The sequence below is a fragment of the Triturus cristatus genome, chromosome 1_2 (assembly GCF_964204655.1).
Source record: "Triturus cristatus chromosome 1_2, aTriCri1.1, whole genome shotgun sequence".
NCBI classification, from domain to species: Eukaryota; Metazoa; Chordata; class Amphibia; order Caudata; family Salamandridae; genus Triturus; species Triturus cristatus.
The window spans coordinates 1177923927-1177944926 of record NC_140580.1 but is presented as its reverse complement, the minus strand read 5'-3'; the positions used below and the strand labels follow the sequence as shown (position 1 = coordinate 1177944926).

The 21000-nt window shown below is 54.8% G+C and overlaps 1 protein-coding gene across 1 annotated transcript in view; it reads right to left on the bottom strand.

Annotated features, from left to right (window-relative positions):
* LOC146868964 (uncharacterized) overlaps positions 1 to 21000 on the bottom strand; it is a 145967-nt gene that overhangs the window by 73897 nt on the left and 51070 nt on the right. The window contains exon 3 of the mRNA XM_085614059.1: positions 13016 to 13168. Coding sequence (XP_085470185.1) covers positions 13016 to 13168 — 153 coding nt within the window. The remainder of the gene's footprint in view (positions 1 to 13015; positions 13169 to 21000) is intronic.

The following is a 21000-nucleotide window of genomic DNA, read 5'->3' as shown; positions in this document are numbered from 1 at the left end:
AGAGAGCCTCTATGGGTCTGAGACCAGGTCAGTGAGGAGCACAAGAGTACCGCAGGCCGCGAGGGCACTGAGAGAGCCTCTATGGGTCTGAGACCAGGTCAGTGAGGAGCAGAAGAGTACCGCAGGCCGTGAGGGCACCGAGAGAGCCTCTATGGGTCTGAGACCAGGTCAGTGAGGAGCAGAATAGTACCGCAGGCCGTGAGGGCACCGAGAGAGCCTCTATGGGTCTGAGACCAGGTCAGTGAGGAGCAGAAGAGTACCGCAGGCCCAGAGGGCACTGAGAGAGCCTGTTTGGGTCTGAGACCAGGTCAGTGAGGAGCAGAAGAGTACCGCAGGCCGCGAGGGCACTGAGAGACGCTATGGGTCTGAGACCAGGTCAGTGAGGAGCAGAAGAGTACCGCAGGCCGTGAGGGCACTGAGAGAGCCTCTATGGGTCTGAGACCAGGTCAGTGAGGAGCAGAAGAGTTCCGCAGGCCGTGAGGGCACTGAGAGAGCCTCTATGGGTCTGAGACCAGGTCAGTGAGGAGCAGAAGAGTACCGCAGGCCGCGGGGGCACTGAGAGAGCCTCTATGGGTCTGAGAGTACCGCAGGCCGCGAGGGCACTGAGAGAGCCTCTATGGGATTGAGACCAGGTCAGTGAGGAGCAGAAGAGTACCGCAGGCCGTGAGGGCACTGAGAGAGCCTCTATGGGACTGAGACCAGGTCAGTGAGGAGCAGAAGAGTACCGCAGGCCGCTGAGAGAGCCTCTATGGGTCTGAGACCAGGTCAGTGAGGAGCAGAAGAGTACCGCAGGCCGCGAGGGCACTGAGAGAGTCTCTATGGGTCTGAGACCAGGTCAGTGAGGAGCAGAAGAGTACCGCAGGCCGCGAGGGCACTGAGAGAGCCTCTATGGGACTGACACCAGGTCAGTGAGGAGCACAAGAGTACCGCAGGCCGCGAGGGCACTGAGAGAGCCTCTATGGGACTGAGACCAGGTCAGTGAGGAGCAGAAGAGTACCGCAGGCCGTGAGGGCACTGAGAGAGCCTCTTTGGGTCTGAGACCAGGTCAGTGAGGAGCAGAAGAGTACCGCAGGCCGCGAGGGCACTGAGAGAGCCTCTATGGGTCTGAGACCAGGTCAGTGAGGAGCACAAGAGTACCGCAGGCCGCAAGGGCACTGAGAGAGCCTCTATGGGCCTGAGACCAGGTCAGCGAGGAGCAGAAGAGTACCGCAGGCCGCGAGGGCACTGAGAGAGCCTCTATGGGTCTGAGACCAGGTCAGCGAGGAGCAGAAGAGTACCGCAGGCCGTGAGGGCACTGAGAGAGCCTCTATGGGATTGAGACCAGGTCAGTGAGGATTAGAAGAGTACCGCAGGCCACGAGGGCACTGAGAGAGCCTCTATGGGTCTGAGAGTACCGCAGGCCACGAGGGCACTGAGAGAGCCTCTATGGGTCTGAGACCAGGTCAGTGAGGAGCAGAAGAGTACCGCAGGCCGTGAGGGCACTGAGAGAGCCTCTATGGGTCTGAGACCAGGTCAGTGAGGAGCAGAAGAGTACCGCAGGCCGCGAGGGCACTGAGAGCCTCTATGGGTCTGAGACCAGGTCAGTGGGGAGCAGAAAAGTACCGCAGGCCGTGAGGGCACTGAGAGAGCCTCTATGGGTCGGAGACCAGGTCAGTGAGGAGCACAAGAGTACCGCAGGCCGTGAGGGCACTGAGAGAGCCTCTATGGGTCTGAGACCAGGTCAGTGAGGAGCAGAAGAGTACCGCAGGCCGCGAGGGCACTGAGAGAGCCTCTATGGGTCTGAGACCAGGTCAGTGAGGAGCACAAGAGTACCGCAGGCCGTGAGGGCACTGAGAGAGCCTCTATGGGTCTGAGACAAGGTCAGTGAAGAGCAGAAGAGTACCGCAGGCCGCGAGGGCACTGAGAGAGCCACTATGGGTCTGAGACCAGGTCAGTGAGGAGCCTCTGTGGGTCTGAGACCAGGTCAGTGAGGAGCAGAAGAGTACCGCAGGCCGCAAGGGCACTGAGAGAGCCTCTATGGGCCTGAGACCAGGTCAGCGAGGAGCAGAAGAGTACCGCAGGCCGCGAGGGCACTGAGAGAGCCTCTATGGCTCTGAGACCAGGTCAGTGAGGAGCAGAAGAGTACCGCAGGCCGCGAGGGCACTGAGAGCCTCTATGGGTCTGAGACCAGGTCAGTGAGGAGCAGAAGAGTACCGCAGGCTGCGAGGGCACTGAGAGAGCCTCTATGGGATTGAGACCAGGTCAGTGAGGAGCAGAAGAGTTCCGCAGGCCGCGAGGGCACTGAGAGCCGCTATGGGTCTGAGACCAGGTCAGTGAGGAGCAGAAGAGTACCGCAGGCCGCGAGGGCACTGAGAGAGCCTCTATGGGCCTGAGACCAGGTCAGCGAGGAGCAGAAGAGTACCGCAGGCCGCGAGGGCACTGAGAGAGCCTCTATGGCTCTGAGACCAGGTCAGTGAGGAGCAGAAGAGTACCGCAGGTCGTGAAGGCACTGAGAGAGCCTCTATGGGTCTGAGACGAGGTCAGTGGGGAGCAGAAGAGTACCGCAGGCCGTGAGGGCACTGAGAGAGCCTCTATGGGTCTGAGACCAGGTCAGTGGGGAGCAGAAGAGTACCGCAGGCCACGAGGGCACTGAGAGAGCCTCTATGGGTCTGAGAGTACCGCAGGCCGTGAGGGCACTGAGAGCCTCTATGGGTCTGAGACCAGGTCAGTGAGGAGCAGAAGAGTACCGCAGGCCGCTGAGAGAGCCTCTATGGGTCTGAGACCAGGTCAGTGAGGAGCACAAGAGTACCGCAGGCCGTGAGGGCACCGAGAGAGCCTCTATGGGTCTGAGACCAGGTCAGTGAGGAGCAGAAGAGTACCGCAGGCCGTGAGGGCACCGAGAGAGCCTCTATGGGTCTGAGACCAGGTCAGTGAGGAGCAGAAGAGTACCGCAGGCCGAGAGGGCACTGAGAGAGCCTGTTTGGGTCTGAGACCAGGTCAGTGAGGAGCAGAAGAGTACCGCAGGCCGCTGAGAGAGCCTCTATGGGTCTGAGACCAGGTCAGTGAGGAGCAGAAGAGTACCGCAGGCCGTGAGGGCACTGAGAGAGCCTCTATGGGTCTGAGACCAGGTCAGTGAGGAGCAGAAGAGTACCGCAGGCCGTGAGGGCTCTGAGAGAGCCTCTATGGGTCTGAGACCAGGTCAGTGAGGAGCAGAAGAGTACCGCAGGCCGCGAGGGCACTGAGAGCCTCTATGGGTCTGAGACCAGGTCAGTGAGAAGCAGAAGAGTACCGCAGGCCGCGAGGGCACTGAGAGAGCCTCTATGGGTCTGAGACCAGGTCAGTGAAGAGCAGAAGAGTACCGCAGGCCGCGAGGGCACTGAGAGACGCTATGGGTCTGAGACCAGGTCAGTGAGGAGCAGAAGAGTACCGCAGGCCGTGAGGGCACTGAGAGAGCCTCTATGGGTCTGAGACCAGGTCAGTGAGGAGCAGAAGAGCACCGCAGGCCGTGAGGGCACTGAGAGAGCCTCTATGGGTCTGAGACCAGGTCAGTGAGGAGCAGAAGAGCACCGCAGGCCGCGGGGGCACTGAGAGAGCCTCTATGGGTCTGAGAGTACCGCAGGCTGCGAGGGCACTGAGAGAGCCTCTATGGGATTGGGACCAGGTCAGTGAGGAGCAGAAGAGTACCGCAGGCCGTGAGGGCACTGAGAGAGCCTCTATGGGTCTGAGACCAGGTCAGTGAGGAGCACAAGAGTACCGCAGGCCGTGAGGGCACTGAGAGAGCCTCTATGGGTCTGAGACCAGGTCAGTGAGGAGCAGAAGAGTACCGCAGGCCGCAAGGGCTCTGAGAGAGCCTCTATGGGCCTGAGACCAGGTCAGCGAGGAGCAGAAGAGTACCGCAGGCTGCGAGGGCACTGAGAGAGCCTCTATGGCTCTGAGACCAGGTCAGTGAGGAGCAGAAGAGTACCGCAGGCCGCGAGGGCACTGAGAGCCTCTATGGGTCTGAGACCAGGTCAGTGAGGAGCACAAGAGTACCGCAGGCCGTGAGGGCACTGAGAGAGCCTCTATGGGTCTGAGACCAGGTCAGTGAGGAGCAGAAGAGTACCGCAGGCCGCGAGGGCACTGAGAGAGCCTCTATGGGTCTGAGACCAGGTCAGTGAGGAGCACAAGAGTACCGCAGGCCGCAAGGGCACTGAGAGAGCCTCTATGGGCCTGAGACCAGGTCAGCGAGGAGCAGAAGAGTACCGCAGGCCGCGAGGGCACTGAGAGAGCCTCTATGGGTCTGAGACCAGGTCAGTGAGGAGGAGAAGAGTTCCGCAGGCCGCGAGGGCACTGAGAGCCGCTATGGGTCTGAGACCAGGTCAGTGAGGAGCAGAAGAGTACCGCAGGCCGCGAGGGCACTGAGAGAGCCTCTATGGGCCTGAGACCAGGTCAGCGAGGAGCAGAAGAGTACCGCAGGCCGCGAGGGCACTGAGAGAGCCTCTATGGCTCTGAGACCAGGTCAGCGAGGAGCAGAAGAGTACCGCAGGCCGCGAGGGCACTGAGAGAGCCTCTATGGGACTGAGACCAGGTCAGTGAGGAGCAGAAGAGTACCGCAGGCCGCGAGGGCACTGAGAGAGCCTCTATGGGTCTGAGACCAGCTCAGTGAGGAGCAGAAGAGTACCGCAGGCCGTGAGGGCACTGAGAGAGCCTCTATGGGTCTGAGACCAGCTCAGTGAGGAGCAGAAGAGTACCGCAGGCCGCGAGGGCACTGAGAGAGCCTCTATGGCTCTGAGACCAGGTCAGTGAGGAGCAGAAGAGTACCGCAGGCTGTGAGGGCACTGAGAGAGCCTCTATGGCTCTGAGACCAGGTCAGTGAGGAGCAGAAGAGTACCGCAGGCCGCGAGGGCACTGAGAGCCTCTATGGGTCTGAGACCAGGTCAGTGAGGAGCAGAAGAGTACCGCAGGCCGCGAGGGCACTGAGAGAGCCTCTATGGGATTGAGACCAGGTCAGTGAGGAGCAGAAGAGTTCCGCAGGCCGCGAGGGCATTGAGAGCCGCTATGGGTCTGAGACCAGGTCAGTGAGGAGCAGAAGAGTACCGCAGGCCGCGAGGGCACTGAGAGAGCCTCTATGGGCCTGAGACCAGGTCAGCGAGGAGCAGAAGAGTACCGCAGGCCGCGAGGGCACTGAGAGAGCCTCTATGGCTCTGAGACCAGGTCAGCGAGGAGCAGAAGAGTACCGCAGGCCGCGAGGGCACTGAGAGAGCCTCTATGGGACTGAGACCAGGTCAGTGAGGAGCAGAAGAGTACCGCAGGCCGCGAGGGCACTGAGAGAGCCTCTATGGGTCTGAGACCAGGTCAGTGAGGAGCAGAAGAGTACCGCAGGCCGCGAGGGCTCTGAGAGAGCCTCTATGGGTCTGAGAGCAGGTCAGTGAGGAGCAGAAGAGTACCGCAGGCCACGAGGGCACTGAGAGAGCCTCTATGGGTCTTAGACCAGGTCAGTGAGGAGCAGAAGAGTACCGCAGGCCGCGAGGGCACTGAGAGAGCCTCTATGGGTCTGAGACCAGGTCAGTGAGGAGCAGAAGAGTACCGCAGGATGCGAGGGCACTGAGAGAGCCTCTATGGGTCTGAGACCAGGTCAGTGAGGAGCAGAAGAGTACCGCAGGCCGCGAGGGCACTGAGAGAGCCTCTATGGGTGTGAGACCAGGTCAGTGAGAAGCAGAAGAGTACCGCAGGCCGTGAGGGCACTGAGAGAGCCTCTATGGGTCTGAGACCAGGTCAGTGAGGAGCAGAAGAGTACCGCAGGCCGCGAGGGCACTGAGAGAGCCTCTATGGGTCTGAGACCAGGTCAGTGAGGAGAAGAAGAGTACCGCAGGCCGCGAGGGCACTGAGAGAGCCGCTATGGGTCTAAGACCAGGTCAGTGAGGAGCAGAAGAGTACCGCAGGCCGCGAGGGCACTGAGAGAGCCTCTATGGGTCTGAGAGCAGGTCAGTGAGGAGCACAAGACTACCGTAGGCCGTGAGGGCACTGAGAGAGCCTCTATGGGTCTGAGACCAGGTCAGTGAAGAGCAGAAGAGTACCGCAGGCCGTGAGGGCACTGAGAGAGCCTCTATGGGTCTGAGACCAGGTCAGTGAGGAGCAGAAGAGTACCGCAGGCCGCGAGGGCACTGAGAGAGCCTCTATGGGTCTGAGACCAGGTCAGTGAGGAGCAGAAGAGTATCGCAGGCCGCAAGGGCACTGAGAGCCGCTATGGGTCTGAGACCAGGTCAGTGAGGAGCAGAAGAGTACCGCAGGCCGCAAGGGCACCGAGAGAGCCTCTATGGGTCTGAGACCAGGTCAGTGAGGAGCAGAAGAGTACCGCAGGCCGCGAGGGCACTGAGAGAGCCTCTATGGGTCTGAGACCAGGTCAGTGAGGAGCAGAAGAGTACCGCAGGCCGTGAGGGCACTGAGAGAGCCTCTATGGGTCTGGGACCAGGTCAGTGAGGAGCAGAAGAGTACCGCAGGCCGCGAGGGCACTGAGAGAGCCTCTATGTGTCTGAGACCAGGTCAGTGAGGAGCAGAAGAGTACCGCAGGCCGCGAGGGCACTGAGAGAGCCTCTATGGGTCTGAGACCAGGTCAGTGAGGAGCAGAAGAGTACCGCAGGCCGCGAGGGCACTGAGAGAGCCTCTATGGGTCTGAGACCAGGTCAGTGAGGAGCACAAGAGTACCGCAGGCCGTGAGGGCACCGAGAGAGCCTCTATGGGTCTGAGACCAGGTCAGTGAGGAGCAGAAGAGTACCGCAGGCCGCGAGGGCACTGAGAGAGCCTCTATGGGTCTGAGACCAGGTCAGTGAGGAGCAGAAGAGTACCGCAGGCCGTGAGGGCACTGAGAGCCGCTATGGGTCTGAGACTAGGTCAGTGAGGAGCAGAAGAGTACCGCAGGCCGCGAGGGCACTGAGAGAGCCTCTATGGGTCTGAGACCAGGTCAGTGAGGAGCAGAAGAGTACCGCAGGACGCGAGGGCACTGAGAGAGCCTCTATGGGTCTGAGACCAGGTCAGTGAGGAGCAGAAGAGTACCGCAGGCCGCGAGGGCACTGAGAGAGCCTCTATGGGACTGAGACCAGGTCAGTGAGGAGCAGATGAGTACCGCAGGCCGCGAGGGCACTGAGAGAGCCTCCATGGGTCTGAGACCAGGTCAGTGAGGAGCAGAAGAGTACCGCAGGCCGCGAGGGCACTGAGAGAGCCTCTATGGGTCTGAGACCAGGTCAGTGAGGAGCAGAAGAGTACCGCAGGCCGCGAGGGCACTGAGAGAGCCTCTATGGGTCTGAGACCAGGTCAGTGAGGAGCAGAAGAGTACCGCAGGCCGCGAGGGCACTGAGAGAGCCTCTATGGGACTGAGACCAGGTCAGTTAGGAGCAGAAGAGTACCGCAGGCCGTGAGGGCACCGAGAAAGCCTCTATGGGTCTGAGACCAGGTCAGTGAGGAGCAGAAGAGTACCGCAGGCCGCGAGGGCACTGAGAGAGCCTCTATGGGTCTGAGACCAGGTCAGTGAGGAGCAGAAGAGTACCGCAGGCCGTGAGGGCACTGAGAGAGCCTCTATGGGTCTGAGACCAGGTCAGTGAGGAGCAGAAGAGTACCGCAGGCCGTGAGGGCACTTAGAGAGCCTCTATGGGTCTGAGACCAGGTTAGTGAGGAGCAGAAGAGTACCGCAGGCTGTGAGGGCACTGAGAGCCTCTATGGGTCTGAGACCAGGTCAGTGAGGAGCAGAAGAGTACCGCAGGCCGCGAGGGCACTGAGAGAGCCTCTATGGGTCTGAGACCAGGTCAGCGAGGAGCAGAAGAGTACCGCAGGCCGTGAGGGCACTGAGAGAGCCTCTATGGGTCTGAGACCAGGTCAGTGAGGAGCAGAAGAGTACCGCAGGCCGTGAGGGCACTGAGAGCCTCTATGGGTCTGAGACCAGGTCAGTGAGGAGCAGAAGAGTACCGCAGGCCGCGAGGGCACTGGGAGAGCCTCTATGGGTCTGAGACCAGGTCAATGAGGAGCAGAAGAGTACCGCAGGCTGCGAGGGCACTGAGAGAGCCTCTATGGGTCTGAGACCAGGTCAGCGAGGAGCAGAAGAGTACCGCAGGCCGCGAGGGCACTGAGAGAGCCTCTATGGGTCTGAGACCAGGTCAGCGAGGAGCAGAAAAGTACCGCAGGCCGCGAGGGCACTGAGAGAGCCTCTATGGGACTGAGACCAGGTCAGTGAGGAGCAGAAGAGTACCGCAGGCCGCGAGGGCACTGAGAGAGCCTCTATGGGACTGAGACCAGGTCAGTGAGGAGCAGAAGAGTACCGCAGGACGCGAGGGCACTGAGAGAGCCTCTATGGGTCTGAGACCAGGTCAGTGAGGAGCAGAAGAGTACCGCAGGCCGTGAGGGCACTGAGAGCCTCTATGGGTCTGAGACCAGGTCAGTGAGGAGCCGAAGAGTACCGCAGGCCGCGAGGGCACTGAGAGCCTCTATGGGTCTGAGACCAGGTCAGTGAGGAGCCGAAGAGTACCGCAGGCCGCGAGGGCACTGAGAGAGCCTCTATGGGTCTGAGACCAGGTCAGTGAGGAGCAGAAGAGTACCGCAGGATGCGAGGGCACTGAGAGAGCCTCTATGGGTCTGAGACCAGGTCAGTGAAGAGCAGAAGAGTACCGCAGGCCGTGAGGGCACTGAGAGAGCCTCTATGGGTCTGAGACCAGGTCAGTGAGGAGCACAAGAGTACCGCAGGCCGCGAGGGCACTGAGAGAGCCTCTATGGGTCTGAGACCAGGTCAGCGAGGAGCAGAAGAGTACCGCAGGCTGCGAGGGCACTGAGAGAGCCTCTATGGGTCTGAGACCAGGTCAGTGAGGAGCAGAAGAGTACCGCAGGCCGCGAGGGCACTGAGAGAGCCTCTATGGGACTGAGACCAGGTCAGTGAGGAGCAGAAGAGTACCGCAGGCCGCGAGGGCACTGAGAGAGCCTCTATGGGTCTGAGACCAGGTCAGCGAGGAGCAGAAGAGTACCGCAGGCCGCGAGGGCACTGAGAGAGCCTCTATGGGACTGAGACCAGGTCAGTGAGGAGCAGAAGAGTACTGCAGGCCGCGAGGGCACTGAGAGAGCCTCTATGGGTCTGAGACCAGGTCAGCGGGGAGCAGAAGAGTACCGCAGGCCGCGAGGGCACTGAGAGAGCCTCTATGGGACTGAGACCAGGTCAGCGAGGAGCAGAAGAGTAGCGCAGGCCGCGAGGGCACTGAGAGAGCCTCTATGGGTCTGAGACGAGGTCAGTGAGGATCAGAAGAGTACCGCAGGCCGCGAGGGCACTGAGAGAGCCTCTATGGGACTGAGACCAGGTCAGTGAGGAGCAGAAGAGTACCGCAGGCCGTGAGGGCTCTGAGAGAGCCTCTATGGGTCTGAGACCAGGTCAGTGAGGAGCAGAAGAGTACCGCAGGCCGCGAGGGCACTGAGAGAGCCTCTATGGGACTGAGACCAGGTCAGCGAGGAGCAGAAGAGTAGCGCAGGCCGCGAGGGCACTGAGAGAGCCTCTATGGGTCTGAGACGAGGTCAGTGAGGATCAGAAGAGTACCGCAGGCCGCGAGGGCACTGAGAGAGCCTCTATGGGACTGAGACCAGGTCAGTGAGGAGCAGAAGAGTACCGCAGGCCGTGAGGGCACTGAGAGAGCCTCTATGGGTCTGAGACCAGGTCAGTGAGGAGCAGAAGAGTACCGCAGGCCGTGAGGGCACTGAGAGAGCGTCTATGGGTCTGAGACCAGGTCAGTGAGGAGCAGAAGAGTACCGCAGGCCGTGAGGACACAGAGATCCTCTATGGGTCTGCGACTAGGTCAGTGAGGAGCAGAAGAGTACCGCAGGCCGTGAGGGCACTGAGAGAGCCTCTATGGGTCTGAGACCAGGTCAGTGAGGAGCAGAAGAGTACCGCAGGCCGCGAGGGCACTGAGAGAGCCTCTATGGGTCTGAGACCAGGTCAGTGAGGAGCAGAAGAGTACCGCAGGCCGTGAGGGCACTGAGAGCCTCTATGGGTCTGAGACCAGGTCAGTGAGGAGCCTCTATGGGTCTGAGACCAGGCTAGCGAGGAGTAAAGAGTGCTGGAGACGTCAAGGGTGGTGAGAGACCTTCCATGGGCCTGGCACCAGCTGAGTGAGAAGTAGAAGAGCACTGCAGTCCATGAGGGCAGCGAGAGAGCCCTCCATCGGCCTGGCATTGAGTCAGCGAGGAGTAGAAGAGCACTGCAGACAGCGAGGGTGGCGAGAAAGTCCTCCACGGGATGGCCCCAGGTCAGCGAGGAGTTGAAGAGTTCTGCAGACCATAAGGGCAGCCAGAGAGCCCTCTGTGGGCCTGATACCAGGTCAGCAAGGAGCAGAAAAGTAGTGTAGACCACGAGGACAGCGAGAGAGACTTCCATGAGCCTAAAAGCAGGCCATTGAGAAGCAGAAGAGTACTGCAGGCCACAAGGGCAGCAAGAGAGCACTCCATAGGCCTGGCACTACGTTAGCATGGAACACAAGAGTACTGCAGGCCGCAAGGGCGGCGAGAGTCCTCCGTGGGCCTAGCACCAGGTCAGGGAGCAGAATAGTACTTCAGGCCATGAGGGCAGCGAGACAGCCCTCCATGGGCCCGGCTCCAGGTCAGCGAGGAGAAGAGTACCGCAGGCCGCGAGGGCAGCGAGAGAGCCTCTATGGGTCTTGGAGGAGATCAGCGAGGAGTGAAGAGCACTGCACACCTTGAGGGCAGCGAGAGAACCCTATATGGTCCTGGCATGGGGTTAGCGAGGAGCAGAAGAGTACGGCAGGCCGCTAGGGTGGCAAGAGAGTACTCCATGGGCCGGCTCCAGGTCAGGGAGCATGAGGGCAGTGAGAGAGCGCTCCATGGGCCGGCTCCAGGTCAGCGAGGAGGAGAAGAGTACCGCAGGCCGCGAGGGCAGTGAGAGAGCGCTCCATGGGCCGGCTCCAGGTCAGGGAGCATGAGGGCAGTGAGAGAGCGCTCCATGGGCCGGCTCGAGGTCGGCGAGGAGTAGAAGAGTACGGCAGGCCGCGAGGGCAGCGAGAGAGCCCTCCATGGGCCGTCACCAGGTCGGCGAGGAATAGAAGAGAACGGCAGGCCGCGAGGGCAGCGAGAGAGCCCTCCATGGGCCGGCACCAGGTCGGCGAGGAGTAGAAGAGTACGGCAGGCCGCGAGGGCAGCGAGAGAGCCCGCCATGGGCCGGCACCAGGTCGGCGAGGAGTAGAAGAGTACGGCAGGCCGCGAGGGCAGCGAGAGAGCCCGCCATGGGCCGGCACCAGGTCGGCGAGGAGTAGAAGAGTACGGCAGGCCGCGAGGGCAGCGAGAGAGCCCGCCATGGGCCGGCACCAGGTCGGCGAGGAGTAGAAGAGTACGGCAGGCCGCGAGGGCAGCGAGACAGCCCTCCATGGGCCGGCTCCAGGTCAGCGAGGAGGAGAAGAGTACCGCAGGCCACGAGGGCAGCGAGAGAGCCCTCCATGGGCCGGCACCAGGTCGGCGAGGAATAGAAGAGAACGGCAGGCCGCGAGGGCAGCGAGAGAGCCCGCCATGAGCCGGCACCAGGTCGGCAAGGAGTAGAAGAGTACGGCAGGCCGCTAGGGTGGCAAGAGAGTACTCCATGGGCCTGCACCAGGTCAGGGAGCATGAGGGCAGTGAGAGAGCGCTCCATGGGCCGGCACCAGGTCGGCGAGGAGTAGAAGAGTACGGCAGGCCACGAGGGCAGCGAGAGAGCCCGCCATGGGCCGGCACCAGGTCGGCGAGGAGTAGAAGAGTACGGCAGGCCACGAGGGCAGCGAGAGAGCCCTCCATGGGTCGGCACCAGGTCGGCGAGGAGTAGAAGAGTACGGCAGGCCGCGAGGGCAGCGAGAGAGCCCGCCATGGGCCTGGCATCGAGTCAGCGAGGAGGAGAAGAGTACCGCAGGCCGCAAGGGCATGTCACATGACTGCCAGTCCCACAAGAGTTTGACTAGCAAATACCAGGTGTTGGAAGATGGGGCATTGGCTCCTGGGTTGAGGTACCTAGAGTAGTATGTAAATGGCTGAGCCTGTCAGTAGCAGATGCACTAAGGAGAGGGTACCAGGAGTACAGGGACGTGCTTCAGGAGGAGGGCTGAAGGCAGGGGAGGGCACCCAATGCTAAGTGGGTATCAGTGGACAGAGGGGTGAAGAGCAGAGCTAGAGGGGTGCAATTCTTCCACAATATCCTAATGTTCACTGGAAGAACCCCAAGACCAGAACATGCAGACAAAGACCCCAGACCAGACTAATCCCAGAAGCTCCACTAACGACGCAGCTGTGTTTGAATAACTTTATTGACTGCCAAACATAATAAACCCGAATCTGGAGATAGTGCATCCTTCTTTGCCCACGAGGCAATGCAGTCTTTTATGCAATTTGTTCATGCACTAATTTGACGCACTTAGTCATGCTCAGTTTAACACTCTTTTTGTGCACTTCTCTTGCGTTTTGTATCTACGCCTTGATATGTAAGTCCTGCTTTGGAGCCTTGTGCTGATGCATCAGTTTTGTGCCATATCCCCATCCATTGATTTATGGAAGGGACCCCTTCCTGCACAAAAACTATCCTTTGAGGCTATTTCCTCTCCGTACGCGCGCAGTGAATGCCACACCTGCAAGGAGGAAAGAATGAAGAGACATAAACATATTTCTCCTTGTTACTCCTGCCTCAGGGATGTGCAGGATTGGCACAAATCCCTGTCTACAATTCTTTGCAGATAGGAATTTGGGTCAAAACCCATGGGTGATTGCATGGGAAGGTTAATGCACCACTCATGGAGCGCCCCCTTGCCACACTGCACTGCATTGAATCGCATTGCTTTGGCTTACTATCCAACGCAAATCACCATGCAAACCCAACGCAAAGTGTTTGTAAATCGTGCCTAAGTGTTCAGCGTTCTTTACAGTGTGGGCTGCTTCTTGAGTCCCTACCCACTTCCTGTTCCCAGAATACCTGGTGCCCCTGGACAGCCAAGTGCTCAAAGAGAGAGGAGTGCGCCAGGACTCTCCCTCAGTAACTGAACAGTGGCATCACCTCACAGCTCACCTGCAGGAAGAGCACGGTGTTGAGCTGCAGCGCCTCGAGGTGCTCGTTCAAGCCGCCCAGCCAGTCTTGGTGCTCCAGCAGGGAGGTCCGCAGTTCCGCACTGTTCTGCTGAATGAAGTCGAACCCGGTGCTGCTGCTGCTGCTGCTGAGAGCCTGGGGAGCACAAGACTTCTGATTAGACACCCTCTGGTATGAAGATGGCACCTCCCTGTGCTCTCAGTGCAAGGGGCAAAGCAGTGTGGTGGAGAGGACAGCACAAGAAGGCATTCATCGCTGCCTCTACTGAGAGGCCAGTCAGGGGATGGGTCTCTCTCCTATCTTTGTCTACAAGGGCCAAGGGTCCTACGAGGCCATGTCCCGGACAGTAACCATCAGACTCAGGGCATCATTTATATGTTGATAGTATGTATACTCTGTTGCAATGGTGACGGAGTAAAAATAGCAACAAGACACAGGTCCACCTGTCAAATTTAGATGCAGCCGAACCATAGGTTTATTCACGGTGGAGTATACGGCATCTCCGCCTTAATCAAATCCCTCCGACGGCTCTGTGGAGTAAGGGCCGTTGGAGGCAGTCCTCTAATTCAGCCCAAATTATTTAGATGGATGGAATTAGAGGTCAGTTTTCACTGCCCGTCTCTGCCAGGTAAGAAGCAATGAAAACTGCTAAATGTGCCCCTCACCATGAGAGAGAACTCCCATGTTGAGGGGAGTATTTCCTTTTTTATATTCAAAAAGAAAATCCTGTTTCAGAATTTTCATTTTGAAAATAAAAAAGAAAATAGTTTCGGCACTACTAAGTGCGCATGACTGTTTGGCCGGCGGTCTTAGGCCGGCCAAACTGTCATGCGCACTTAGCATTTTTCCACCCGGCTGTGGTGTACAGCGGGTGGGAAACGCCACAGGCTCCCAGTCCCTGTCTGAGCACTGAACCACTGCGCTCAGACCAATACCAGCGCTGCTGTCATGCTGGGAGCAGAGTCAGGAATTGGCATCTGTGAGCCTGCACGGTGTGACCAGCCCGGGACCAGGGCAGCATCAGGAGTGGACCAGGGCAGCATCAGGAGTGGACCAGGGCAGCATCAGGAGTGGACCAGGGCAGCATCAGGAGTGGACCAGGGCAGCATCAGGAGTGGACCAGGGCAGCATCAGGAGTGGACCAGGGCAGCATCAGGAGTGGACCAGGGCAGCATCAGGAGTGGACCAGGGCAGCATCAGGAGTGGGAGAGGAGGCAGGTAAGTTCTATATTTTTATTTAGTTTGTCTGCTCCCCCCAACCCAACTGCTTCCGATCTCATGCAGCCGCAACTGAAAAGGCATTCCACCAGAAATTAAATTAGGCCCTCAGTGCAGGACCAGGGGTTGTTGAGGGGTTCACAACTAAGGTCGTGTACACCCAGAGGCGTAGCTTCAGAGGAGTGTTTGGGGGTGTGACATTCCCTAAATTAATGCATTCTTGGCCTGGTAGTTGGGTCAGGGGAATCTGGAATCAATACCAGCTTCCCTGCTTGTCCTAGTTGTGTGATCCTAGGCAAACATTATTTCAAAGCTTCCTTTCACTTTATTATTATAACATATTATAACATATGAGAGCATTTTTAAATACCTGCGTTCAGGACTTGCGCTATACAAGCCCCTCTCATGTTTGATTTAAGAGACCAGACTGTTGCTCCATCTATAAAAAGAATCTGGGCCACATTTATGGTTTACATTCGGGGCCTGCGAGGTATTCACAAAGTGCATTTTGTGGTAGTACAACAGCATTACAAACACACTTCAAAATGCTATTCACAAGCTGCACTTGTAAAGTGCGACAACAACCCAGTAGTACTTTAGAAGTGCAGCTTGTGAATAGCATCTTGTAGTCTGTTTGTGGTGCTATCGAAGTGAAGCTTGTGAATAGCATCTTGTAGTCTGTTTGTGGTGCTATCGAAGTGCTGCTTGTGAATAGCACCTTGTAGTCTGTTTGTGGTGCTATCGAAGTGCAGCTTGTGAACAGCATCTTGTAGTCTGTTTGTAGTGCTATCAAAGTGCAGCTTGTGAACAGCATCTTGTAGTCTGTTTGTGGTGCTATCGAAGTGAAGCTTGTGAATAGCATCTTGTAGTCTGTTTGTGGTGCTATCGAAGTGCTGCTTGTGAATAGCATCTTGTAGTCTGTTTGTAGTGCTATCGAAGTGCAGCTTGTGAATAGCATCTTGTAGTCTGTTTGTAGTGCTATCGAAGTGCAGCTTGTGAATAGCACCTTGTAGTCTGTTTGTAGTGCTATCAAAGTGCAGCTTGTGAACAGCATCTTGTAGTCTGTTTGTGGTGCTATCGAAGTGCTGCTTGTGAACAGCATGTTGTAGTCTGTTTGTGGTGCTATCGAAGTGCAGCTTGTGAACACGGGCGGCAATGGTCAGAACACTTAACTTTAAGTGCCTCACGTGTAAGAGTATGTAGGGAAGAGCTGGTGACCATTGCGCCCGTGTTTTGTGTTTCTTGTCCAACAGAAATGCAGCACCGTCTGTCTCCCTTATGAGCCCATGACACGATTCGAGTAAGAATCGCGAGTGAGTCTTGAGTCGTTTCCTTTTTCCACCGTGTTCTGTTTTTAAATAATTTCCTTAGCGCACGCATGTCACAAATAGAGTTTTTTTCACGTGCGTCTTTGTCCGCTCTATAGAATCACACATCAAGTATACTCACAATTGCTGTGTAGCCGTAAGACACCCACGATTTCCACAATGATTTAGTGGGTTGATGCTAATTTCGCATAATATGGAACAAATGCTCGGTTCCAACAACCAATGGTAATTACATGGGGCGCATAACTCAGAATGAGGTGATTATATGCGCACAAATGAGAGTTCACACGGAAATGGGCACTGTTCATTCTAATTCTAAATAGATCATTTTCTGATTGCCCAGAACTGTATGTGCTTTTTTCAGGTTCATCTGTACACAGAGGACTCCTTGAACCCTTTTTACCACCTTCGCAAGTATTTGTAGGTGGCACACAGATGCTCCAGGGTTGGATGCACCTTAGTGCGTGTAGACCGCCCGGTGTGTCGATAGGTCCTGACGAAAACCTGTGATTACACTCAAAGGTTGAAACATGTAGACCGTCAATATTTGGATAATACTTTAGGTCAAATTAAACCTACATTAGTATTACACTTCACCACTTTTTTAACCGTGACCCTGCTGCTCCATATTAAATTTGTTAGGGAGTACAGTAGGATTACTTTTAACTTTATTTCACTCACTCACACACGTCACTTACACGTACTGATATAATAACAAACCTGCTCCGCTGTAATCAGGCGTGGAAGCACACCCGAGTGGTATTCGACTGCTCGGGTGGACCCCGATGATGAAGCATGTCACCAACCAGGTTGGTGAGTGAGTGGTTTCATAAAAAAGAAATAATTTCTCTTTTTACTTCTCTGAGAACTCTCTAACAGACAGAAGGTCTTTACCTTCTCTCATTTAAGGATACCCCCTTCTTTGTTTATTTTAAAAATTAAATCTGCCAATAACTACTCTTTTCAGGACTTTTGCCCATATACGAAATGCGGCCTCCAGTACCTTAAACCAAACTTTCATGTAATAACCAAACTCAATCGGCCCAAATAAGCACCCCCGGTCTTGTCTCCTTTCCTTGTAAGAGAACAGTCAACTGTTGAATTACTGTGGCCCAGTGATATAATTTGAGATTTGGGACTGCTAAACCACCGTGTTCTTTAGGCAAGGTCATAAATTTAAGGCCCTCCTGAGATTAGCATATGCCCAGAGAAAGCGTGTTAGCATCCCATCAAGCACTTTGAACCACTTATTTCCCACTTCCAATGGGATGGCTCCATTTTGGATAAGAACATCATTTTAACACTGTTCCTCTGCCTTATCAATGAAAATGTCAGGTTTTTCCATCTCACGAAATCCAGCTTGGTCCCATGTATCAAGGGGGCAAGGTTAGCTTCTACAATTTTTTCACATCTGCCTTGATAGTGACGCCTAAATATACCGCATCTTCTGCCACCGTCTATCAGGGAATAGTGTCTCGTTGTTAATTACAACCTGTGTCTTTTCCTTATTCAACAGATATCCAGAAAAGTCCCCAAATCTCTTAGCTTCCCTTTCAATTTCTAATAGGGCGCTTCAAGGATCGGGGGTGACAACAGCCAAATCATCGGGGTAGGACAGAATGTTTTTCTCCTCACCTCCAGGGAAATTATCGGCAACATTTTTGAATTGAATTGGATTTGCCTAATCAAGGGATTGATATATAAAGCAAACAAAAGGGGGGAGCATAGACACCCCTGCCTAGTACCCCGCTATGTATTCACTACTTCAGAAAGACCCCCTATCAATGAGATCTTAGCTCAAGGGCTATAGTAGAGGGCTTTCACTGAACTAATAAACCACGGACCGATCCCTTTGCTTGTCATAACATCCCACAGATACGGCCAGGAGACCCTATCAAATGCTTTTTCCGCATCAAGAAGTATAAATATCATAGTGTCTCGAGTTGTTCCGGTCACATTAAAGAGGGTAATAACCCGTGAGGTATGATCCGAAGTCCTAATACCTGGGATAAAACCATGCTGGACTGGGGAGACAAGCCGGCTAATAATGGCGATAATCGTGCTGCTAAAGTTTTTAATAAATCTTAGAATCACTGTTTATAAGTGTAATTGGCAGATATGAGCCTAGTTCATGGGCTGGCTTATTTTTCTTTGGAAAAACGATTATGTAGGCCATAGCTCAACTCTCAGGGGGGGACAGTCCCTCTCTATACCTGCTGAAATTAGTCCATCATATAAATTTTAAGTATAGCAGAGAAGGTTTTGTAAAGCTTCACAGGAATAAAATCCATAGCCGTGGCCTTCCCTGACTTTATATTGGTGATAGCCATTCACACTTCTTCTTCTGAGAAAGGCTGCCCTAACATCTGCCTGTCTTCTGCCTCTAAGGCATATTCAAGATCTGAGGCCAGCTACTCCCCTATCCTGTTAGTTATTTCGCTTGCATTCTTAGAGTACAATTATTGATACATTTGTTGAAGGGCTGACTGTAGTCCATCAGGGTCTGATTTTACACCCAGCACTGGGTCTCGAATCTCCTTGATATGGCCACCAATAATAGTTTGTCTAGTTCTAATTGCCAAGAGCTGCCACACCTTCTCTTTGTATTCATAAAGCTTTTTTTGCAGAAATAGCAGAAATTACCGCTTTGGCTACTGCTACTTCCAGCAAAGCAGCCTCAATCCCATGCCCTATTGAAACCATTGTCAATTCTGCCTTAGTCAAGCTTGCATTAAGGTCCGACATCTGCGATTTCTCTCTTTTCTGACCCTCAACGCTGTACCTCAGGGTTTCGCCACGGAGACTGGCCTTGAATGTGTCCCAGATCACACCGGCTGAAGCAGTACCATGGTTTTCCATCATAAACTGAGGGATCCACCCCTGCATATGTCTTATATATTCTGGATCTAATAGGAGTGCCCTCTCAAATGACCAGCTATGGTTCACCTTTGGTAACAGTCATTTCGACCTCAAGTGCTAATGGATTATGGTCTGACATAACCCTGGGAAATGTAAAAATGCGTGAATTTAGCCCGAGGTCTTCTGATATACAAATATAATCCAGCCTGACATGCACCCTGTGGGGTGCAGAAAAAAAAGGTAAACCAGGATCCGTTGTAATTTCTTTCCCCCATACATCAGCCAGCCCATGATTTACCCTTTAGCAAGAGCCCGATAAACGTTTGGTTTTCTACCCCGATAGCCTTCGAGTCTTGTTCAGACGGCTTATTGGCTAAATCAATAACAAGGTCCCCACAGACAATAAGGGGCAGGGGCCAAAGCGCACGCTCATCATTTAACCAACTAAAGTGTCTCATCATCCAGTCCTGGGCCATATATAGAACAGGGCGTAAAAAAGCCTGAAGGGGAACAACATTCAGTAATGGCCCAGCGTCCACATTTCTCTGTACGCGACCGAGGAAAATTGCAAACCCCCTTTCTTGATAAAATAGAAACCCCCTGGAGTGCGCGTCCCTTAGGTAGTGCAACAAACAGTTTGGAAACCCAGGCCAGTAAGCATATTTCGGCATGTATTCTCTATATGCGTTTCTTGCAAACATATTATATCTGCTTTTAGAACACGTAAGTCAAAGGCCCCCCTTTGCCATTTTAACCAATCATTGAGCCCACAAATATTAACTGACGCTATACGAAGTTTACTCATTAGAGAGAAAAAATAGACACCACCCTACCTGCGGTATTGCAACAATTAAACATTTCACCCCTCATACTTTTGTTGCTTTCTCAAATTTACATAATTGTTTGCTTGTACACTCTCCCCTCTCCCCCTTCTACCGCCCCCCTTCTACCCACTTACCCACCTGTACCCACCCAACCCTCCCCCAACCCATGCCTCCGACCCCACATCAAGCAACAGGTCACTTCTGACCCTAGTGATGACTCCTACTGAGACACCACTCCCACGCCCCACCAGCTCCAGTGAATCAGAAAAACAACCCACCCCCTGTGTATCCCGCGGCCTGAAGAGAAACACAAAGAACTAAGGGACCTTTGCAAAGCAATATCAGAAAAAAACAAGGGCTCCTCTCATCGTTGTCCTACGTTTCCCCCCTTAAGACCACCCAACCAGCTGAGATCTCATTCAAAAATTCTCATGCCTTATTTCTGATGTGAAGGATCGAGTTCTACCATTAAAAATAACCTTTAGTCTGGCACGATTAAGCAAAAACACCTTTCAGCTGGTTCCCTGGAGAGCAGAAAACATCTGGTGCAACCGCCACCTCCTCTTAACTGTGGCATGGCAAAAATCGGGCCAAACAAAAAAAGAAAAGCCATCATATGAGCGTTTGGCTTCTGGCCGGGCTTTTTCGAATACGGCTTGTTGCAATAAAAAATTGCCAAAGAAAACTAAATTTGCCCTAGGTTTCTCCATCTTGTCCTCCGGTCAAGCTTTTCTCAACATTTACGGGAACCTATGCGCCCATTGCACATCCACCTCCTAGTTCCAATTGGGGAGGTCTGGAAAAGCACCCTTAAGCAGACTAACAATGAAAGCCCTAGTGTCACTTCTTTCAACATTTTTGGTTATACCCAAAAATCGCAAATTGTTCCACCTCTGGCGGTTTTCGAAGTCTTCTAGCTTCCATTGAACATCAACCAACTGAGCGTCATGTTCATCTACATGGGACTGTAGGTTGCCAGCAGCCTCCTCCACCAACACTGTCCATGCTTCTACCACAGATACTCTCTCCACCATGTTGCTACATATCTTATTGACTGTACGTATTGCACTCTGAGTGTTTTTTGATAACTAAATGGGCCCCGTGGTTTTCTGCTCTGGCTTCCCCTTGCACTTGTTCTAATGTACTATAGATGAATTCTATAGTGGGGGGGTCTGTAGAGCCTACAGTGGTCTCATCCAGGGGTTGACCCCTGGTATCATGATACACTTGCTGGGTTGCAGAGTAGTCCCATAATCAGCTGCTGAAGAACAGCTGAGGCTATATTATCGCAGCAGGCTAAAGCAGTCCCCTTGCAAGTAAGACCACTCCTTGTTTCCCGCTTCTTCGGGGTTAATCGGCACTTTTGCGTTAAGGAAGGCTTAACCCCACCGTCCATGCTGCTTTTGGAGTCCCCAGAACACAAGTCTTCATTGAAAAGATCTTCACCTAACCCTGACAACTTGGACTCATCAGTCAGGGAAAAAAATGATCACCTTGGTCTGGGGGAGCAGTGTACCCTATATCAGGGCTCCTCCGGGTTAGCTCGAGCCCTTGAGTAGTCATAACTGGCGGGATGGGGGGCTTCCACCATTACCACCTGCTAGTTTTGCTCCCCTATGCCTAAGCTAGCCAGTGATTCAAGGAGCACAGTAGCTGCCTCCCCATGTGACTGGAGATCACTTCTCCAGGAGTAGATCTGGCATTATCGGATTATATCGATATCCCCCAGACTACTCAC